This window comes from Amphiprion ocellaris, chromosome 10, assembly GCF_022539595.1.
Source record: "Amphiprion ocellaris isolate individual 3 ecotype Okinawa chromosome 10, ASM2253959v1, whole genome shotgun sequence".
Taxonomy (NCBI): Eukaryota; Metazoa; Chordata; class Actinopteri; family Pomacentridae; genus Amphiprion; species Amphiprion ocellaris.
This window is the reverse complement of record NC_072775.1, coordinates 5227583-5246059: the sequence shown is the minus strand read 5'-3', so window position 1 is coordinate 5246059 and position 18477 is coordinate 5227583. Positions and strand designations below refer to the sequence as shown.

Here is an 18477-nt window from a genome sequence, read left to right as displayed (position 1 = left end):
AGATTCATGTCAGTTTATTTATCAGTGACTCAAATACTACTTATGGAGCACATAAATGTAATGATAAAACCAATAAAATATGATAAATACATATTTAATACATATATCTGAATTGAAGACTATGGAAACTTTTTTTTCAGCTATACACACTGCAAGTAAGTACATGAGCAATTTTGGCTTTCATTGGGCAGAAGCTAAATCTGTACTGATCAGCCACATCGTGCCCAGCATTGTGTAGGTCCCTCTTTTACTACCAAAACAGCTCTGGTACACTGAGATATGGATTTCACAAATCTCTGAAGGTGTCCTGTGGTATCAGGCACTAAGATGTTAGCAGCAGATTCTTCAAGTCTTGGAAGTTGCCAAGCTGGGCCTCCATAGATCAAACTTCTTTTTCCATCATGTTCTACAGATAGGCAATCAGATTGACATTTTGGGGAATTTGGACGCCAAGTCAAAACCTTGAAGTTTATGCCATGTTTCTCAAACCATTCCTGAACAGCAACACAGAGCGTATTATTTTGCTGAAATAGACCACTGCCAACAGGAAATATATTACTATTATAATATATTATTATTATATATTATTATATTATAAACTATTATAATATCACTATTACTGGTCTGCAGCTACACAGCTCCATATTCAGCAAGCTGTGATGCACTATGTGCTCTGACATCTTACTATCATAGCTAGTGTTAGGGTCTTTTAGCAATTAGTGGGATCGAACCACACGATCCAGTCATTGCTCCAAATGTGCATCAATGAGCCTTTGGCACCCTTGACCTTGTCATCAGCTTACCTGTTGTCCTTCCTTGGCCGTTTTTGTAGGTTCTAACCCCACAAGACTTCCTTTTATTCACTTGGATCCTTACAGTTGTCTATTATTCCAGTTTCTAACATACCAATTCCAAAAACTTACTGTTCTCACCCCTTGATAGGTGCCATTGTAACAACATGATTAATGTTATTCACTCTGTCAGTGGTGTTAACATTATGGTTGGTCAGTGTTTATATTGTTAAATTTAAATGATTTGATCCAGCAGCAAAATACCCATGCTAGTAAGTATACTCCATAATATTATTACAGCGAAGCACTATAGATTTTATCAGTGACAACCACAAGATAATACTAGCAATATTTTTTAACTTGTTTATATATGCATATTACTAAAATATTCTAAAAAGAAAGGTCATAGCAGCTAAAAAATATCTGTGTTATTTTAGTCCAAATTCAAATGCCATTTTCTGAGTGACCTCTCCGGTGTTTATATTGTTCAGTATTCCGTGCAGGGCCTGATGCCTGCATTTTCTATTTCTCTAGTTCATTGCATTACCCATCCCAAATGCATAATGCACAGGATTACTCCACTTCCATCAGCTCAGGGGTTGGGCTGTTTAGATTTTATAGGAACACTGTGTCAGAGCACTGTCACCATAAACGATCTCTTGATGAATCCAAGCAGTGAATCTTCCGTTAATTGAAATTCAGAAGGTATACCTGCATCAAAAACGGCGCCGCTTCATGCAAAAATTCCCAAAGGAGTGTTGCTCAACTGCAACGTCCACTGATTATGAAAAATAATTCTTGGCAGGTACACAGGCTTTTGGATAATTTCAAGTATTAAGAATAAACTCTTTGAAAGGATACCTGCAATTCTGATATTTATATCCAACGTACTATCAGTTAGTTTTTACAATAACTATAAAATCAAGTAAATAGGGTGCCCATTTGGACGCCTTATATATAGTTATATTATGTCCTGTTTTGACACTGGCAAAGCATTTACAGACTCCATGTTTGTGAAAATCACATTTGTGTCTTCTACTTTTGCTCTACATTCATTTTGACGATTTCTACTCACTTGTAAGAGATAATTAAATGCGTTATTTAATTAGAAATCTAATTTATTTCACTTTGTTTCACACTGCAATTACACCAGCTGTTTTAATGTAATTTTACTGTCCTGCACCCTGAGCAAATGTGACCGTTTTATGACTTGTTTTAAATTAAAAGTGCAGGACTGATGAGGAGGAGCAATTGTTTCATTTCTAAATAAGTAAAAGCTTTTGCCCTAGTTATTGTTTTAAATGATCAGAAAAGGTTCATACTCACAAGGAGCGCTTTGCTCACCCGCTATCCCAACACAGCAAACACAGAACACTACAAGCACATTAACAATACACAACACGACAAGCACATTAACAACACAGAACACTACAAGCACATTAACAACACACAACACGACAAGCACATTAACAACACAGAACACTACAAGCACATTAACAAATGTTATGCTGGTGCATTATTTAACCATTCTGGTATGACAGCATATCTCAGATTTAATCATTCATACTTGGGTAAAACAATTTCTTGTGGTAAACGCTGTGTAGTTTAAAGAGTTAAGCCAGAGATAACTGATTTTCAGCCACTTGACAGCAGCAGAATAATGTCAGTTAGGTGAAGTTGTTGCAAACATATTAGCTAACAGTTTCCTAGCTACACAACCCAAAGAGACACACATTAGCAGTGATTGTGAGTCATGTTTTTGGTCATCCGGTGCTATAGCATATTAAGGAAGTATAGATTTTCTTCACTTACAACAGCATCCTGTTTTGGCCAAAAGTGAAGTCAAGGGAAGACCCCACACAACCAGTAATAAAGCCTGTTAATGGGCCACACATGGGCCAAGATGTTGTATTATTGTCAGTGGAAAGTATGAAAATGCATCTGTTTTATATGTAGATAAAGAATGTGTTTTTCTTTTAAATCAGATAACGTGTGTATGTCTTGGGTTCAGCTGTGGATTTACTTGAATCTCTTGTTCAGACTCCTAAGGACTGTAGGGATGAAACCTATTTTGAAGAGCTCTGGAAACAAGTGGTACAAAACGCTGAACGAAGCAAGACTGACCCAAAACCTGCACCCAAAGGAGAGAAACTAAAGGATGGACGTAATGTGATGTCTCAGCTATGTGGGTGTTCTGAGCAGAACAAGGACACTTACAACACAACTGCGCCACATATACCTATGTCATGTAATTATCTTATCAGCTTTACTGACTCTTAAGAAAAACATAACTTACCAAACTTACCAAAGGTTTTAATCAAATGATAATTAGATGAAAAAAAAGCTTATTATACAGAGTTATTCAAAAAGAATGAACCGATTTCCTTACACAGTATTTTGATAACGAAAAGCGATAGAAAATTCCAGCAAAGTCAAGTATTCTACTCACAATCAATTTTTATTTGATGTTTAAGGTCATCAAATGACATCGAATAACAACAGCGATCACCTCAGTGGATCGAAATATGCTGATACGCATCTGGGAGGAATTCTCCTATCGCATTGATGTTGCCCATTGTGCTGCAGGTGGTGGCCACATTGAACACTTGTAAGACAGGAAATAAAAGCTGATTGTGAGTAGAATCCTTGTGATATGGCTGGAGTTTTCTATTGCTTTTCCTTATTAAAATATTGCATAATGAAATCGGTTCTTTCTTTTTGAATAACCCTATAAAGTTTTGGTCTCAGACTGGCCATCCCACTAAACTACTATGGCTGCACTACTGGGTCTGGCTAGAAATAAGGTCAACAATAAAGTGGGACTTGACCAAAACAGTGAAGGTGCAGGGAACCAAACTAAATAATGAAGTAACAAAAGCGCTGCTCAGAGCTGAATGGAACTTCAGGTGATGATTTTCTGTGTCTGTCTTTTCTAGCATTGCACAAACTAATCTAAACAATTGGAAACTTCATGCCATCTGCTCTATAAACAGGAAATCCATGTGTTAAAACTACAAACGTGTTAACACGCAAAGGAAAAAAACACTCACTGTTAGCTTTAGAGTTAAAGCTGCATTAGTTGTTTACTTTTGGCCACTTGGGGGCAAGAAAACTGCACAATAGGCTGACAGGCATCCAAACATACTGCCTGAGAGAGCTGCAAGCTAATACCTAAGAATGCATCATGAAAAAGAAGAGCAGCATTAGCATCCGTCTGCCCTTATGTAGCATAAAGTTAATTTGTCGAAGCGCTCTGTGCTGAAAATAGCTGTTGGATAGTAAATGTTCTCCCTGAGGACATACTGAAAGTAAAGGAAAAAAAGATTTACAAATCCTACACAGGGCAAAAACAGTTTACAAAAAAATCATCTATGAGTTTATGACCACAAGTGACTTCTTGCACATTATGTCAAGTCCATGTGGTTCAACGCTGCTATGAGAAACAGAGTTTAGTGCAGCTTTAAGTTTGTGGATGTTTATTATCCACTCTGTCTTTACTGACCTGGCTGTTTGTGCATCAGTCAACTTACCAGGTGCGAGGTCCATATTATTCTTGTCATTACAGCCCTGGAGGGAGTCCAGGGTACGGGTGACTTGGCTGGCAAATTCCTCCCCACCATTCATACACTCCCGCTGCAGATGGTGACGCAGGTCGGTAATGTCGTACTCATACCTGGGGATGAGGTTGAAATCAATTAGCATCACATTATCTTGACTTCTCTGAATTAAGATAAATGTCACAAGCCGCTACTGTGTTAGACGGAGGAGTCAAGATTTCCAAGTGTGACAGAAGGTACTGATAAGGTAGAAAGTTTCAGAAGCTTAAGCTGAAAAACTTATTAAATGCTGGAGCTTGCAACTGTAACAGCCACTTTCTAAATTGCACAAAATTTCGAAAAACAATCGCCACACACTAACTGTTCCTCTCAGTAACACAAACTGGTTGCTGGCATTCAACTGTTTTCAGGGTTTAAGTGTTTCAGAATACAATACCCCACAACCATCACCCCCATCCACCCAAAACCTGCTTGTACCCATCCAGTATCGGTGTCTCCCGGATGCTGAGGGTACCGCTGGAGTTCGGCCCCTGACCCCGGGAGTTCCTTAAGCTCTCCCGAGCCTGGCCTCCCATCAGCACCGACGGGATGTAGTGGATCTCATTAGCCGCCTCGGCGCTGGCGCTCTTCTGGGGCTGAGGAATGCGGCGGCGTTTACACCAGCGCCTGCGAGTGTAGAGGATCAGGACCAAGCACAGGATGGACAGCAGAAGGGCGATCATCCCGCCCTGAGGGGAGGAGGGTGGCATTTAGAGCAGAGGAAAAGACAAAAAAAAGAGAAGAGGGGAGAGAGAAAGACAGCAGAGAGTCAAAGGCGAGAACAGAGTCACAGAATCTTGCCAAGTAGAACGTGGATCAAAGTCAAAGTCGTGATGCTGACAGCACATTTTGAAAAAGGCTGTAGCTACGATTTAGCGAATAGCGCCTACAGTGTTTTTAAATAACAGCAGCTCTCATGCTACCGTGCAACCATTTCACCTTCAGACTAATATATAGGAAAGTTCAGAATATGGCTCCTGACTGATTTCTACTAATGTAAGGCCAGGTGGAAAGTGTCAGCAGTTATAAACAGTATCCTCACTTAAAGCACTCAGGTAAGAGCCCTGAGGATGAAGCAGTGGTTTACCTAACTGGTTGACAAACGGCAAGAGGGGGACAAGGGGCTTAACAACTTGGGAAATACACGTATTCATTTTGCCACTGACAGCTAGATGAGATGATTAATACTGTGCTTGTGTCTCCACATTTGAATGTCTCAAATATGCTGCAAGAGAGGAAATAAGGGAGACTGCTACCCTGGCTCTGTGCAAGAATTTATCTCATGTATAAAAATGTTACATCTCATTTGTTAAATGCATATGAAAGTCTAAAAATTAGAAGCTGTGGTTTTATGGGGGACATGTGCCAAACTATTCTTGGCCAGGTGCAGCATCTTCCTAGAAACCTCACACTGATGGCTTCGGATCAGAGTACATCTTTCACTACTGGCTGCTTTTTGTTTTCCCATCTGGCTTCTTGTTGTATTTGTTTTTTTTTATAGCAGAACTGCCTCATTTCAAGATATGAACTTAGTGAGAAGAATGTTGTTGTTAATACTAATGATTACTCATAATTGTCTGGATTTTTTTGGCAACATTCTTGCTGTGTGATTTTTGTATGGAAGTGCATTGCATAAACAACTGGACAAACCATCTTGCAAGCATGATTTGATACCTCATAATCACCCAGAACACAAAATTACACAGTTCTACCGCATGGAGAGGTCAGTTGAGATGAAGTCTAGGGGAGTTGGATGTGCATTTCAACTATTCATATGCTTAGTGTGTGCATAACTCTCCGTTCATATACTGTAACACCTGTACTGTTTAACCCTTTGATGCACAGCGTGGGTCAGGAGATACCCATTTTCCATTGGATTTGGGTCACTTTTGACCCATGTTGTGCATCAAAGGGTTAAAATGCACTTTACTGCTGTTTTTACACCTCTGGTCTGACACTAAACTGCATTTTGTTGCCTCAGTACTTGTGCTCTGTGCAATGATTATAAAGTTATGCAGACATCACTCAGTTCATCCTGTACATCTTCTTCACGGCTGGCAAACACATTTTAGGCTCATTACTGCCCCCTACTGGGCTGAAGTGTGCATCAGTGTTACCAGAAATTGTGCCAGAAGTTAGGGAACTGAAAAATGTGCGATTAAATGCGTTATTTTTACTGTAATTAATTAATCAAAATGAATGCGTTAAAGTACCAGTCCTATATATTGCAAAGTTTTAAAATACAGGAATGTTAACCAGATGTGAATAACTAACTGAAATTGTAGAGGACAGTGCATCTGGACATCTTTTAAAAAGAAAAAGCAGGGGAAAAAAAGGTGGCAAAACACTGGAAAAGTCATTCTGGTGCAGATTTAAGTGGTCAAACAACATAATGAACAAAAAAACATTAGTTGTTTGTTTTTTGTTTTGTTTTTTCTTTTATAAAAATGGAAGCAAAATATATCCAATGGACTTCAAAAGTCCCTCAATTATATATTGACCCATTTATGGGTTATTTATAGTGTTGTCCTCTTCTGAGTTTGAAGCTTTAAGCAGTAGTGTGATCAGTATGGGGCCATTTTGCATGACAATCCTACAATGTAGCAAAAGTCAGAAGAGAATAAGCTCTGCTCAGAGAAAAATAGAAGTCGACCATGACTTTGATTTAAAGCCCATAGATGTTCTCCATGAAGCGCTGATACCGTATGACTGGGTCAGGTCATGTGACTGCTTTCATTCTGCTCTTTCTCTTTGATTTTAATGACTCATGAGACAGTGGACAGGGGTAAAAGGGATGCTGTGGCATCTACCCCCGCAGAGGTCCATGAGAAGGCGCAAGATGGACAGATGAAGGGCGACGAGGCTGCCCTGAGGACAGGTTAGCAGGGTGGACAGAGACAGAATTGGGAGCGAGTAGGGGGGAGAGTCAAAGAGAGAGAGCAGAAAAGGCGAGAGGCGAGCAGGAAAATCCTGCCAAGAAGCAGGATATGGATCAAAGTCAAAGGCAAGTCAAAAGCACACAGCCGGTGAAAACACAGGAGAGTGAGAGATTGATTGTCAGTTTGAATCTGAGCCCATATATCCTCCGTGAAGAAAGGCGATGAGAGTTTCTTGGCAGTTTTATTCTTTATCTAATGTCATTATTTTCATTTTTGAGGTTGCTGAAATGATTATGTAGAAATAAAAGAAAAGAAAGATGAGATAGCATGCAGGCACGGCAGTAGAGACAAAATGTCACATGTGCAGTATGTAGCACTTCCTTGTGTCTAATCTGATGCTAGTCAGCAGAGCTCAATCAAATACATCAAAATCAGATACATGTGCAATTTGAAACATGTCAAACAAGCTTAGGAAAATGTCAAGGTGACAGCATGGAGAGAGACAGACCGCAGCAATCTGCCCACGGAGATGGATTTTAAAAAATAAGAGCGAATCCTTCCCGGTCGGAAAATTTTACAACTGGGTCAATATATAATTGCGGAACTTTTTTTAACATAGTTGATATTTTTGCTGTTTTTAGGCCTAAAATCAACATGGCCGCCTATAACCAAACACCACATGGCATTTTTACAGAAAGATTCTTCTAAAACATTATATATACAATTCAGTAAAACTGAAATTGAAAGTTATTTGACTGGGATAAATCCACACTTGATTGACACACTACTTTATATCAAATAACTAAGAAAGCCTTGGAGTCTTGTCAGTCTTTTCTTCAGGAGGAAATGAAATCATGTGGAGCAGGTCATGTGATCTGGAATTAACACACTTCCTTGAGAAGTGTTTTTGTAATGGGTAAAAATCTGATACAATCTGTTATTTACCATATAAAATTTGATATGTTGCCAAAAAACAAATATCTGTCATGATTATCTCAATAAAAAGAATACAATCAAAATTATATTTGAATCAGTTCATTTTATTATTGTTTAGCTAATTAGAAGGCGGTTGCTATTAAATATGGACGGTTATTTAATTGACATTTTAGTGATATCCAGTCATTTTTTATAAATAAGCAATTGTTTCCATAATAAATAATTACAGAAGACATGATCATACTGAACATACATTTTTTTTTTTTTTTTTTTTTTTTACTTTTAATAAAAATGAATGCAGGATATATCCCATGGACGTCAAAAGTCCCTCAATTATATATTGAACCAGCTACAACAACAAACTGGATAAGTTCTCCTCCCAGCAGGTTGTGCACAGATCTGTTCGTTTCTACCATCCAACTTATTACATGCAATCAGAATTCAAGTTGAAACAAGTAATACTTTGAATAAAACACTATATTAACAAGGGTTGAGTGAAACCAATTCAAAAAGAACGGAAGCGAAAAGAAAAAAAATCAATTAGAACTAAACTGTGTGTCAGTTCAGTCAAACAAGTAGAGTTATGGAGAGATAAGCAAAAATGTTGAAATGAAAAATGGATTTTAATCAGTGATTTACATAAAACATCCCTTTCAAACATATTAGGGATTCTGAGGCTGAATATAAATGGGATTTCAGCTGCTCGTATTCATTTAAATTGGCAACAGTAGAGGCCTATTTGCAGAAATTGTTTGCTTAATCTGCACAGTCAAGGACATTAACAAATGACACCATGATATGGGCCACTTGTTGCAGTAAATCTGCATTGCACAGTGGTCAGAGAGAAGGCCTGAGTCATGTGGTTTGTCATGATTACTTTGAAAGTCACTGATGAAGCCTTAATCAGACAATGGTTGTACTCGAAATGCAATAGTTCCTTTCACCTAAATAGGAAACAGAGAAACTGTCTTTTCTCTCCAATGAGTGGAGTGTGCCTTGATATGTTATCAGGTAATATGAAGCTTTGTATTTTCGAGTTAATCAAAAGTGGGGTACTTAAAGCTGCACTGATCAATACTTTTACATTGAAAAATTGTCAAATTACTTAGTGTATTTTAAAAGCGGTCATTCATAGACAAAGCTGCAGGAAAGAATCATCTAACTCTCCAGTTTTCCTCCCTCTACAGGCTATAGCCTATTTCTATATTGTGTGCTCCTTATCTATGCCTTCACTTTAAGCATCACTGTTCCAATCAATAAAATCTCCAGACACAAGCTGTTTTCAGCAACAACAACAAAAAAAAGCTCTGATAAGCTTGCTGTACAGTACCCGCTTGGCACGACAGACAATGTTAGCCAGAACCTTCTGATCATTTTGGAACATTTAATAGTCAAACAGCCAGATATGTTTGTCCAAGCGAGAAGGAGATGGAGTGGACATGAGTGGAAAACACTAGTTGCATGCTAGAATATTTCTTCCTATTCATGCTTGCCTTTAAAGGGTGATTCCCCAAAGCTTTTTCAATTTAAGTGATGATTTTATGTGGAGCTAATATGAGGTTTCAGTAGACTGACTTGGACGTATCAATTGGAAGCCTTTCACTGTGTTTTCAGTATAATTTTTCCTCTGTGTGTGTCCTTGGACAGTGATTCCCTGTTGAGCCGCATTGGAAGAACAGTAACAAAAAAAAAGAGTCAATTTTGCACTAATGTGCCTGTGACTTTGGAAAACACCCAGTGGATTTGTCCAGCTCAGACAACTGAAGCCTTGTTAACTTCTGAATTTTGTCTCCCTCTGCTTGCATCAGGAGAGGATCTTTGAATGTCAAGTATGAGCAAGAGGAAAGAACAGCAAGAAAAACCTGTTTGAATGTTCATGTTTTCAGGCCAACTGGAAAAATTCAGTAAATTTACAGTATATACAAATAACTCAAAACTTCATTGTGCAACAAGTTGATTCAGCTTTAAATCTAATGATGCTTCAGTTCTATTGTCTTTTGTGTAATTTGGCTAAAGGTCTCATAAGTTTAAAATCCCTTTGATCAAAAATCACTCAGATTTTTTGATTTGATTTTGAAGTTCTTTAACATCAATTATACATCAATAAATAGGTTGTTTCTAGTAATATTTTTGACGCAATTTAAAAAGAAATGTGCAAATGTGATGTATCTCAGCCCCAAAAACACAGAAAAAAATAAATCTTTAAAGAAAAAATTTAAAAAACAAGTTTTGAAGTTGATTATACATAAAAAAAATTAGTTGTTTGTACTAGAATTTCTACACAATTTAAAAAGAAATGTACAAGTTTGACATATGTCAGGCCTGAACACTGGATCTGAATGACTCGAGACAAATATGACTGAAAAATTTAATCAAAAACACATTTTCAAGTTGATTACACATGAAAAGATAAGTTGTTTCTACGTAATTTAAAAGGCAACGTGCAAATGTGACATATCTCAGCCTCGAAAATATTGAAAAATTAAGTCCTTAAAGGAAAATAAAAACAAGTCTTTAACCCTGTAAAACCCAATGGTACAAAAATACATCAGTATTTTTTATTTCGCTAATTATTATTTTATTATAGTTATTTATTTTTATTTTTTGCTATTTTTTTTGATATTTGGGTTTTACAAGATTAAACGCAGGTGTGTAAACTAAAGGTTGTTAAGTTATAGACCTTTACTTGTGCGATCCCTCAAGTTCCCCAACAACTACATAGAGTCCCAGCTTTACAAGCCAGTCCAGTTGGATCCACGTGCTGCCTGACACCTAACCAACCAATAGCTGGAAACTTAATCCTGCCCCCTCACTGCCCACTGCTGTAAGGTGAACCATTCAGAATGAGCAGCTGCCTCACAGTCCGCCAGGTTTGTTTACCTTTCAGATCTGCTTCAGCTAACTGTAAAATGTCTCAGCCATCAGCAAAACACACCAAATATTCTGCTGAAACACAGGTTACTAAAACCTAAAACGAAGATAACCAACCTGCACTGCTAAACTGCCAGTTTAAGAACTGCAGTATTTAAATGTGAAATGACTGCTAAGAGAGAAAGTTAGACGCAATAGAAAGTCCTGGTGTCGTCTGCCATGAGGTCAGTTGTTCTCCTCCTTGATGTCAAAGATGTAATGAAAGTTTTTTCCAGTAAGGAGGCTAGACAGCAGCAGGTTTGTGGTTTTCAGAGCTTCAGACACTGAAACAGCCCATTTCGAAGACGGTTTTACACTCATAGTGAAATTAATCAATTTTGGAGTATTTTGAGGTGAAAAACTGAAAGACACACTGTCTGAATGTGACATTGAATATACTGCTGAAAAGGTCAGACTTTTAAACCTCTACAAACTCATTCCCGTATATCACATTTTTTTATTTTTGTTTACACATGCCTGTTTCTTAACCACCCACCTCCCTCTTCACCCACCCCATATGCTGCCAGAGTCATAAAGAATGACAGGAACACCAAGGGGTCCTGCAACAGACGGTATGCCCCCCATCAAGCCCTGATCTCAACATCATGGAGTCAGTCTGGGACTACATGAAGAGACGGAGCAATACAAAGTTCTCCAACAGGCTTATGCTTTATTCTGCTTAACACACACTGTATGAAGTCATGAAATACATTTTTTAAAAAAGCTCTCATGAAATTATTTTGAATACTGCCTCACTTTACTTTTCGTGCCAAAAACACCTGCATAGTGTTGCAGAAGTTAACTAGCCAACAGGCCTCCTATTGAGACATGCAAAATATGTCTGATCTACATATAGATTTGTCCTTTTAAGTCCTGCTAAGTTGCTCTTTAATGTATCTCTAAAACAAGTATGACTTGCCGTTAACACTCACATTTGCTTGAGATAATGCCATATTTCCAATTAGTCTTTAAATCATATAAAACCATTTTAATAGCGGCATAAGAGTTCAATTTTCTTTTTGCTGCTATGAACATGGAGAGCAGAGTTGAGGAATGTTCTAATTCAAGTGAGTGCATAAATATCTAAGTATTAAAGCAAGAATTCCATGTTAAGCATCCTATTGTGTCATTCATCCCCGAGTAAACTAGAACAAGATGTGAAGTACTTCAAATGGCTCTCAAACGAACGTACCTCGGTGACAAATGTAATTCAAACCCATCAACCTGCATTAGCGCCCATGCGTAGACGGGGCTAATACAGGCTATATGGAGAAACACTGTTTAACGCCAGGCATTACTTGGAATCAAAGTGGGGACTAAGTGGACTGTGTTCTCTTATAGAGCCAATAAAACCAAACCACACATCAAAGCATGGAAGCGCTCCAGCCCCGTAATCCACTTACTAACGGATGAGGATGATGTTCTAATGGCACCAGCGCTCCTTATGACTTACACTCCTGTCATGTAAGTCCTGAATGTCGGGGGGGAGACATGGCCTTTCTCAGGCTGACAGAGTAGACATGGTATTCGAGCTGAGCTATCAATCTGTCACTTAGTCTCGGGATGTGAGGCATTAAGATGCAGGAAGGCAGAAAGATCCGGGCTCTCTGACAGCTACAAGATAGCAAAAAGAAGTTTCTTGCTTTCAATATAATAAACTTTATCTTTGCCAAAGGGCCAATAATTGAATTTGGCATCCTATTACAATATTAACAGTGGAGACTTACAGTTCTTAAACACTGAATCCTTTCATGTATTCGTTATATGCCAACTCCTGAATCCAGGGTTAACTTTGTCAAAGTATAATATTTAATGCAGACAATGAAAGGAAATGGAAAGAAATTAAAATTGAATCATGAGGATTTCTTGGCAATAGGTTTTATGATCCGGTGCTGATTCTGACATTGAGAAATGTGAAAGTCACAACCCCATTTCACACACCACGCCAGGGCTTCTCCACTGGAAATGAGAATTAATGACAGAACTGGATTTTATCATTTGATTCAATTTGGTGTATTTCATAAAAGCTAATATAGCATGAAGCCATGATAGTTTGACTCCGTGTGTTGATGGGGTATTAATGTGAATTCTATTATGGCTGTAAACGCAGTTGTAATTGTAAAAGTTGGAAATGACTGATATATGTTTGATTTAGAAAAGACTTTAAAAAATAACTCATGTTGCACTGTCTTGAAATCCACAGTGTGGACAGTTTTTATCAGATTATGAGGTAGCATCTTTCTTATTATTTTGATGGCAAAAAAAAAATGGGTTCAGCCAATTCATCTCAAAGCTGGAAAGAACTTCCAGCATGTACAGCTATCATTCAAAGACAATAATACGTCTGTTTGCGTGACACAGAGGTACGTGAACGTCAGTCAGTTCACCACTTTGAAATATCTCGATAAGTTGGAAATTTGGCTAGTCATTGTCTATGTTTTTTTTATTTTATGTTTTTTTAATTTTTTCTACTGACTTTAGAGTGTGTATTCTCCCGTTTGACATTTGTGGTTTTAAATAAAAGTTAGCAGCACACATTGAATGATATTTGATGTCGACATTTGTGATTTTCTTTTGGAGGAATTTTAATAAATTTGATGACTTTTCAGTCAGCTGAATCGAAACTGTAAATTGTCCAAACAGTGTAGTTTATGACCAAATACCGTGTATGCAAAAGTAACAAAGACACAATAAGCCCTTTGTACTTCATGGTAAGTGCTAATTGATGGTGCTACAATGCTAAGCTAAGACAAGAACTAGAAACATTATCGGCCACACAGCAGCATAGTGCAACTGTGAGCATGTTAGCATACTGATGACAATATTTAGCATTTAGTCCTGCAGGATGTAAATCCAAGATTCATAGCCTTCACTGTAAAATGCATGAATACATTAATATGCAGTAATATGCCACAATATGAATATTTATGCTGCTGGAAGAAAATGATAAAGCAGCTGTACTGATCAACACAGCTACAGTAGAGCAGATATAGCACAAAATCCAATGGCAGTATGATACACTAAAACCCAATGACAGCTGTGAAAGCATCTCCTAGACACAGTGGTGTTATACTGGCTGTAAAGCTGTTTTACCATAACACAACAATGTAACAACAAAGCTACTGTAAACTGCACTGTTGTTGCTGTATTACTATAAAAAAAACAACTAAAATGTAACATAATAACTAGACTTATAACATGAAATCTGTCTGATTCAGCACAGCAGTTGATTGTTTGACACAGTGATTGAAGTAAAACTCACTTTGCAGTAATAAATCAGAGCAGCACATCACAATGTTGGGTGAGAAAAAAAAGACAGAAAAGTATTGTTTCTATGATTGCTTCCTCTGGTTGAATTTGTTGTGGGTGGAAAGTGAGGAATCAGTGTGCATTTTTCTCTACCATCATATCTTTTTTGATATTGCAAGCTGGAAATTCTGCACATACTAGGGTCAATATATAATTGAGGGACTTTTGAAGTCCATGGGATATATCTTATGTGGATTTATCACATGTCAAAAGGTTTACTACAATATTATTTTATAAATTTTAATTTTATTCAATTGTATATGTAATATTTTAGGAGAATCTTTCTGTAAAACTGCCATGTGGTGTTTGGTTATAGGTAGCCATGTTGATTTTAGGCCTGAAAACAGCAAAAATGTCAACTATGATACCTGTCAACTATGCTACAAAAAGTCCCACAATTATATATTGACCCAATAGTCTATAGTACAGCTGCTGCTCAGGATCATGCTTGTTCAAAAGCCAGTATGAGAAAGCAACACTGACAGGATTTACATGCACAGAATGACCCAACTATGCCATTAAGGTTTTACTGGGGTTAAATTCTGGATGTAACCCTCTGACACAATGAGATATAGTATCCCAGCTGTAATGAATAAACCAGCTACAGAATATTCCTGTTAACCCATGTCACTGTATCCACAGGCAGAACTGCTTGGCAGCCAAACTGCTAGTTTTTCCTTCTTAAACCAGGCAAGAAAAGGTTACCTCTATAGGAAAAGAAACCCTGCTGTAATAGTGGGACTTGCGCTTAGGTGCTTAATGATTTAGCTGACAGGAAAATTGGATGTTAATATATGTCTAGCAGACCTAGGAGTTTACTTTGTTCTGATGATTACATGTGTAAAACATATAGAAGAAATTTGCATTCAGAAGTGACGACAGTTTTTATTTTTCTCCAGGGCATCAATACCCACTGGAACAAAGTAAACTGTGATACTAACATAATTTTACATAGATGTGCCCAACAAATGTATTGTGTTCACTATTTATAGCCTTATGCTTGCATTGACCATTAAAACAAACAAACAAAAATTCCTATTTGTTCTGCACTAGAAGCAAATAAAGCTTGACTTAAATCACTGGAGAAAAGGGAGAAAAGGGTACGCTGCAGCACACACCCTCATTCAGACGACTGAGGTATATATGTGTTGTTGAAAGGCCTTTTTGTCTGTTGCATTACTCCTCCTTTTGTGTCCCAGTCACCTGTGGAGCAGCATAAAGTTTCCAGATGGCTTCCCATAATATTTCGTATAGTGTTCTGTTCTGTTTGTATTGATTTGTTGTGCCAGGAGGTTTCGGATGAGATGAAGACTGCCTCTCCTGCATGAATAAAATACTAATGGTAACATGCCCTTTCAAAATGTGGATTTTTTTTTAAAGTTATAGGTTTTCTTGGCGAGTAATATCTAATTCAGACCAACACAATAACACAGATTACAGCCATGTTCGGAGTCAACACATAAATCTACCAAGAACACCCAACCCTCCTTGACAACGCTCCTCTTGAAATCGAAAGCGGGTTGAACATGCATCCCTGGACTTGCATCATATATGCATCTGCTGTCTGAAAAATTACTGTGCTATTCACACTGTCAGTGTTTTGCTCAGATAACATCGTACTGTGATTCAATATGTTGTAAGGACCCCATGCTGCTTTTTCTTGCTGACATGCAGCAGACATACAATATCACTTCACTGTCAAATGATCCCCAATTTATCATCACTCGATGACTGCGTTATTTCTAAGTTTGATTATTTCTCCCTATTAACAACAGAAAAAATCTCTTTAGAAAGAGCATGTTGCAAATGCAGATCCCAAGTGCATTAACAAAAGCTAATACACTTGTAATTACTGACAATGATACACCTGTGATTTCTATATATCCTAACTGCATAAACATGGTTATAAATGACCTGCGAAACCCAGAACTTTATCTTTTGATCTATGGGCTATGTTAATTTGCATGTCTGCATTGTGAAACTGAAAAAAAAAAACAACTGTGAAACTTCACAGAGATGAAAAAAGATAGAAGATGATCGATGACAAACTAAAAAAAACACGGTTGCAGCAGGAAACGAGGAATAGAATAAGCCATAGTACCGCTAATCAGAGCTGCAGTGGTGATTCTCCTGAATTAATCTCATTTGCATTCATCTAGCTCTGAAAAACACTGGCACGTGCTTCAAATTTGGCATAGTGGGTATCAGTGAAAATCTGAGTGTCACTGATGCCCAGACACCGAGAAGAACAGTGCATAACATCACCCTCTGTGGACAGCATCAAAGAAACAGTATTTGTTTGCTCTTTGGTGAAATACTGCTAGATGATTTTTTTTTCTTAAAAAAAGCATGACAATATGGGGTCATGCTAGTGAAAAAAGGTGTTCGGGAGATGACATTTACAGATGGCACCATGAATATCTGTGGATATACCAAAATACTAGACTCCCAGTCTGCAGATGCTAGAAAGAAAAGAAATATTCCACCATGATGACACTTAGAATCATACTGTCAATATCAGGCAAAAGTTTCTTAAGGCTGAAAAAGTTCACAGTATGACCTGACCAAGTATGTTGCTGCGCTTGAATCCAATAGAGGACCTTAAAGCCATTTTAAAGGGAAAGACAGAGCACCAAAGAGCAGCTAGAAAAGCAATATAATCATTAGTTGTTATGTGAAATAGCATCGTTTTCTCCCAATTTATATTATAAGCCATCACGACTGGCACACTATGGCATTCACATGTGATTTAGAAAATATCTTCCTGTTTTTCTACATTTTTTCCAGTTTCTCAAAAAACATTGGCTTTATATTTTCTCTGACATTAAACATTCCTTTAATCTTGCTGAATGCACAGCATCTTGACACGCTAAACTCCACATTTAGCGGGGTTTCTGATGTATATGTATTCATATTCTGAATGTCTCTTGGCAAAAAATGTTCAAGGGACTATCATTCCCAAAGTTCCATCTGCAAAAATCCAAAACTAATTTTTGCACTTGCTCATGTGTGACTAATTCATTTGGTGGCAGTGAATGAGTGCTAGCAGTTTTCACAAATATTCTACAAATACTCTGAAAATTAGAAGTGTACGGTAGAACGCAAGGAAAATAATAGCTTATGTGTTCTGCATAAAACCTTATGATATTCAATTACTATTAGTGTGGGGAAGTAAGATGATTACCGAGCTGAGATAAGACAGAATGTCTTGTCCCTGGGAATAGAATGTCATCCAAATGCAGCACGTAGTCACAGTTTAAATACAGAATATTTTCTCTCAGTTGGAGGGAACTTTTTTCCACGTACATTTAGACACTTTTATCAGCTCCAAGTTTTTTTTTAAAATATGTAAATCCCAACATTGAAGAAACTGCAGCTCATATTTTGTTTTATAGATCAACTATACAGGACGTTGACATGCCAGTTATACTATCTAGAATGCAACTGCAAAATAATATGAGCAAGGTCGATGCTTTTAATCTGTTAATTAAATTTGTATAATGTTTACAACTATACCGCTAATAAATATGCATCGAGGTCTGATGCAAACATGCATTTGCATTATTTTAAAAGGTCACAGCGTGTCTCTTTCATAACCTTGTTTGAGGATTAAATCAAATGTGGCAATAGAAAGATATCCCTCTTGTTCTTCTGTGGTGTGACTGGCAATGAAGCAAAATATTAGGAGAGAGGCATGGCAGCAGCTTGAAGAAGAAAAAAAAACTGATAGACGACATTGGTACTGACACAGCTACCTCAGTAGTGTTTTTTCCATGTCCTCTCTCTCAGTCAGGCTTGTCTGTATAGGAAATTAAATTGGGGCTAAAAGTCCACGGCTCATCTTCTTTTAGTATAAAGCCGATGTGGTGTCCTACATTTGCAAGGGGACAATAAACCAGCCAAGCAGCATGTAACGTTTCAGCTCTATGCAAGTCCGATTTATTAAAAGCATGCTGTCTGCTTTATAAGACACTGGCCCTGGCTGAAATCCCCACAGAGAGAGGAAATGATTTGATACTGATGCCATATGAAGTCTGACTGACTTTTCCTGTGTGC

At 37.7% G+C, this 18477-nt stretch overlaps 1 protein-coding gene across 6 annotated transcripts in view; it reads right to left on the bottom strand.

The window, feature by feature from the left end:
* astn1 (astrotactin 1) overlaps positions 1-18477 on the bottom strand; it is a 435709-nt gene that overhangs the window by 324736 nt on the left and 92496 nt on the right. For all 6 annotated transcript variants that reach the window (XM_023261620.3, XM_023261621.3, XM_023261622.3 and 3 more), the window contains exons 3-4: positions 4826-5076; positions 4322-4464 (exon numbers count right to left, since the gene is read on the bottom strand). In XM_023261620.3, coding sequence (XP_023117388.1) covers positions 4322-4464; positions 4826-5076 — 394 coding nt within the window. The remainder of the gene's footprint in view (positions 1-4321; positions 4465-4825; positions 5077-18477) is intronic.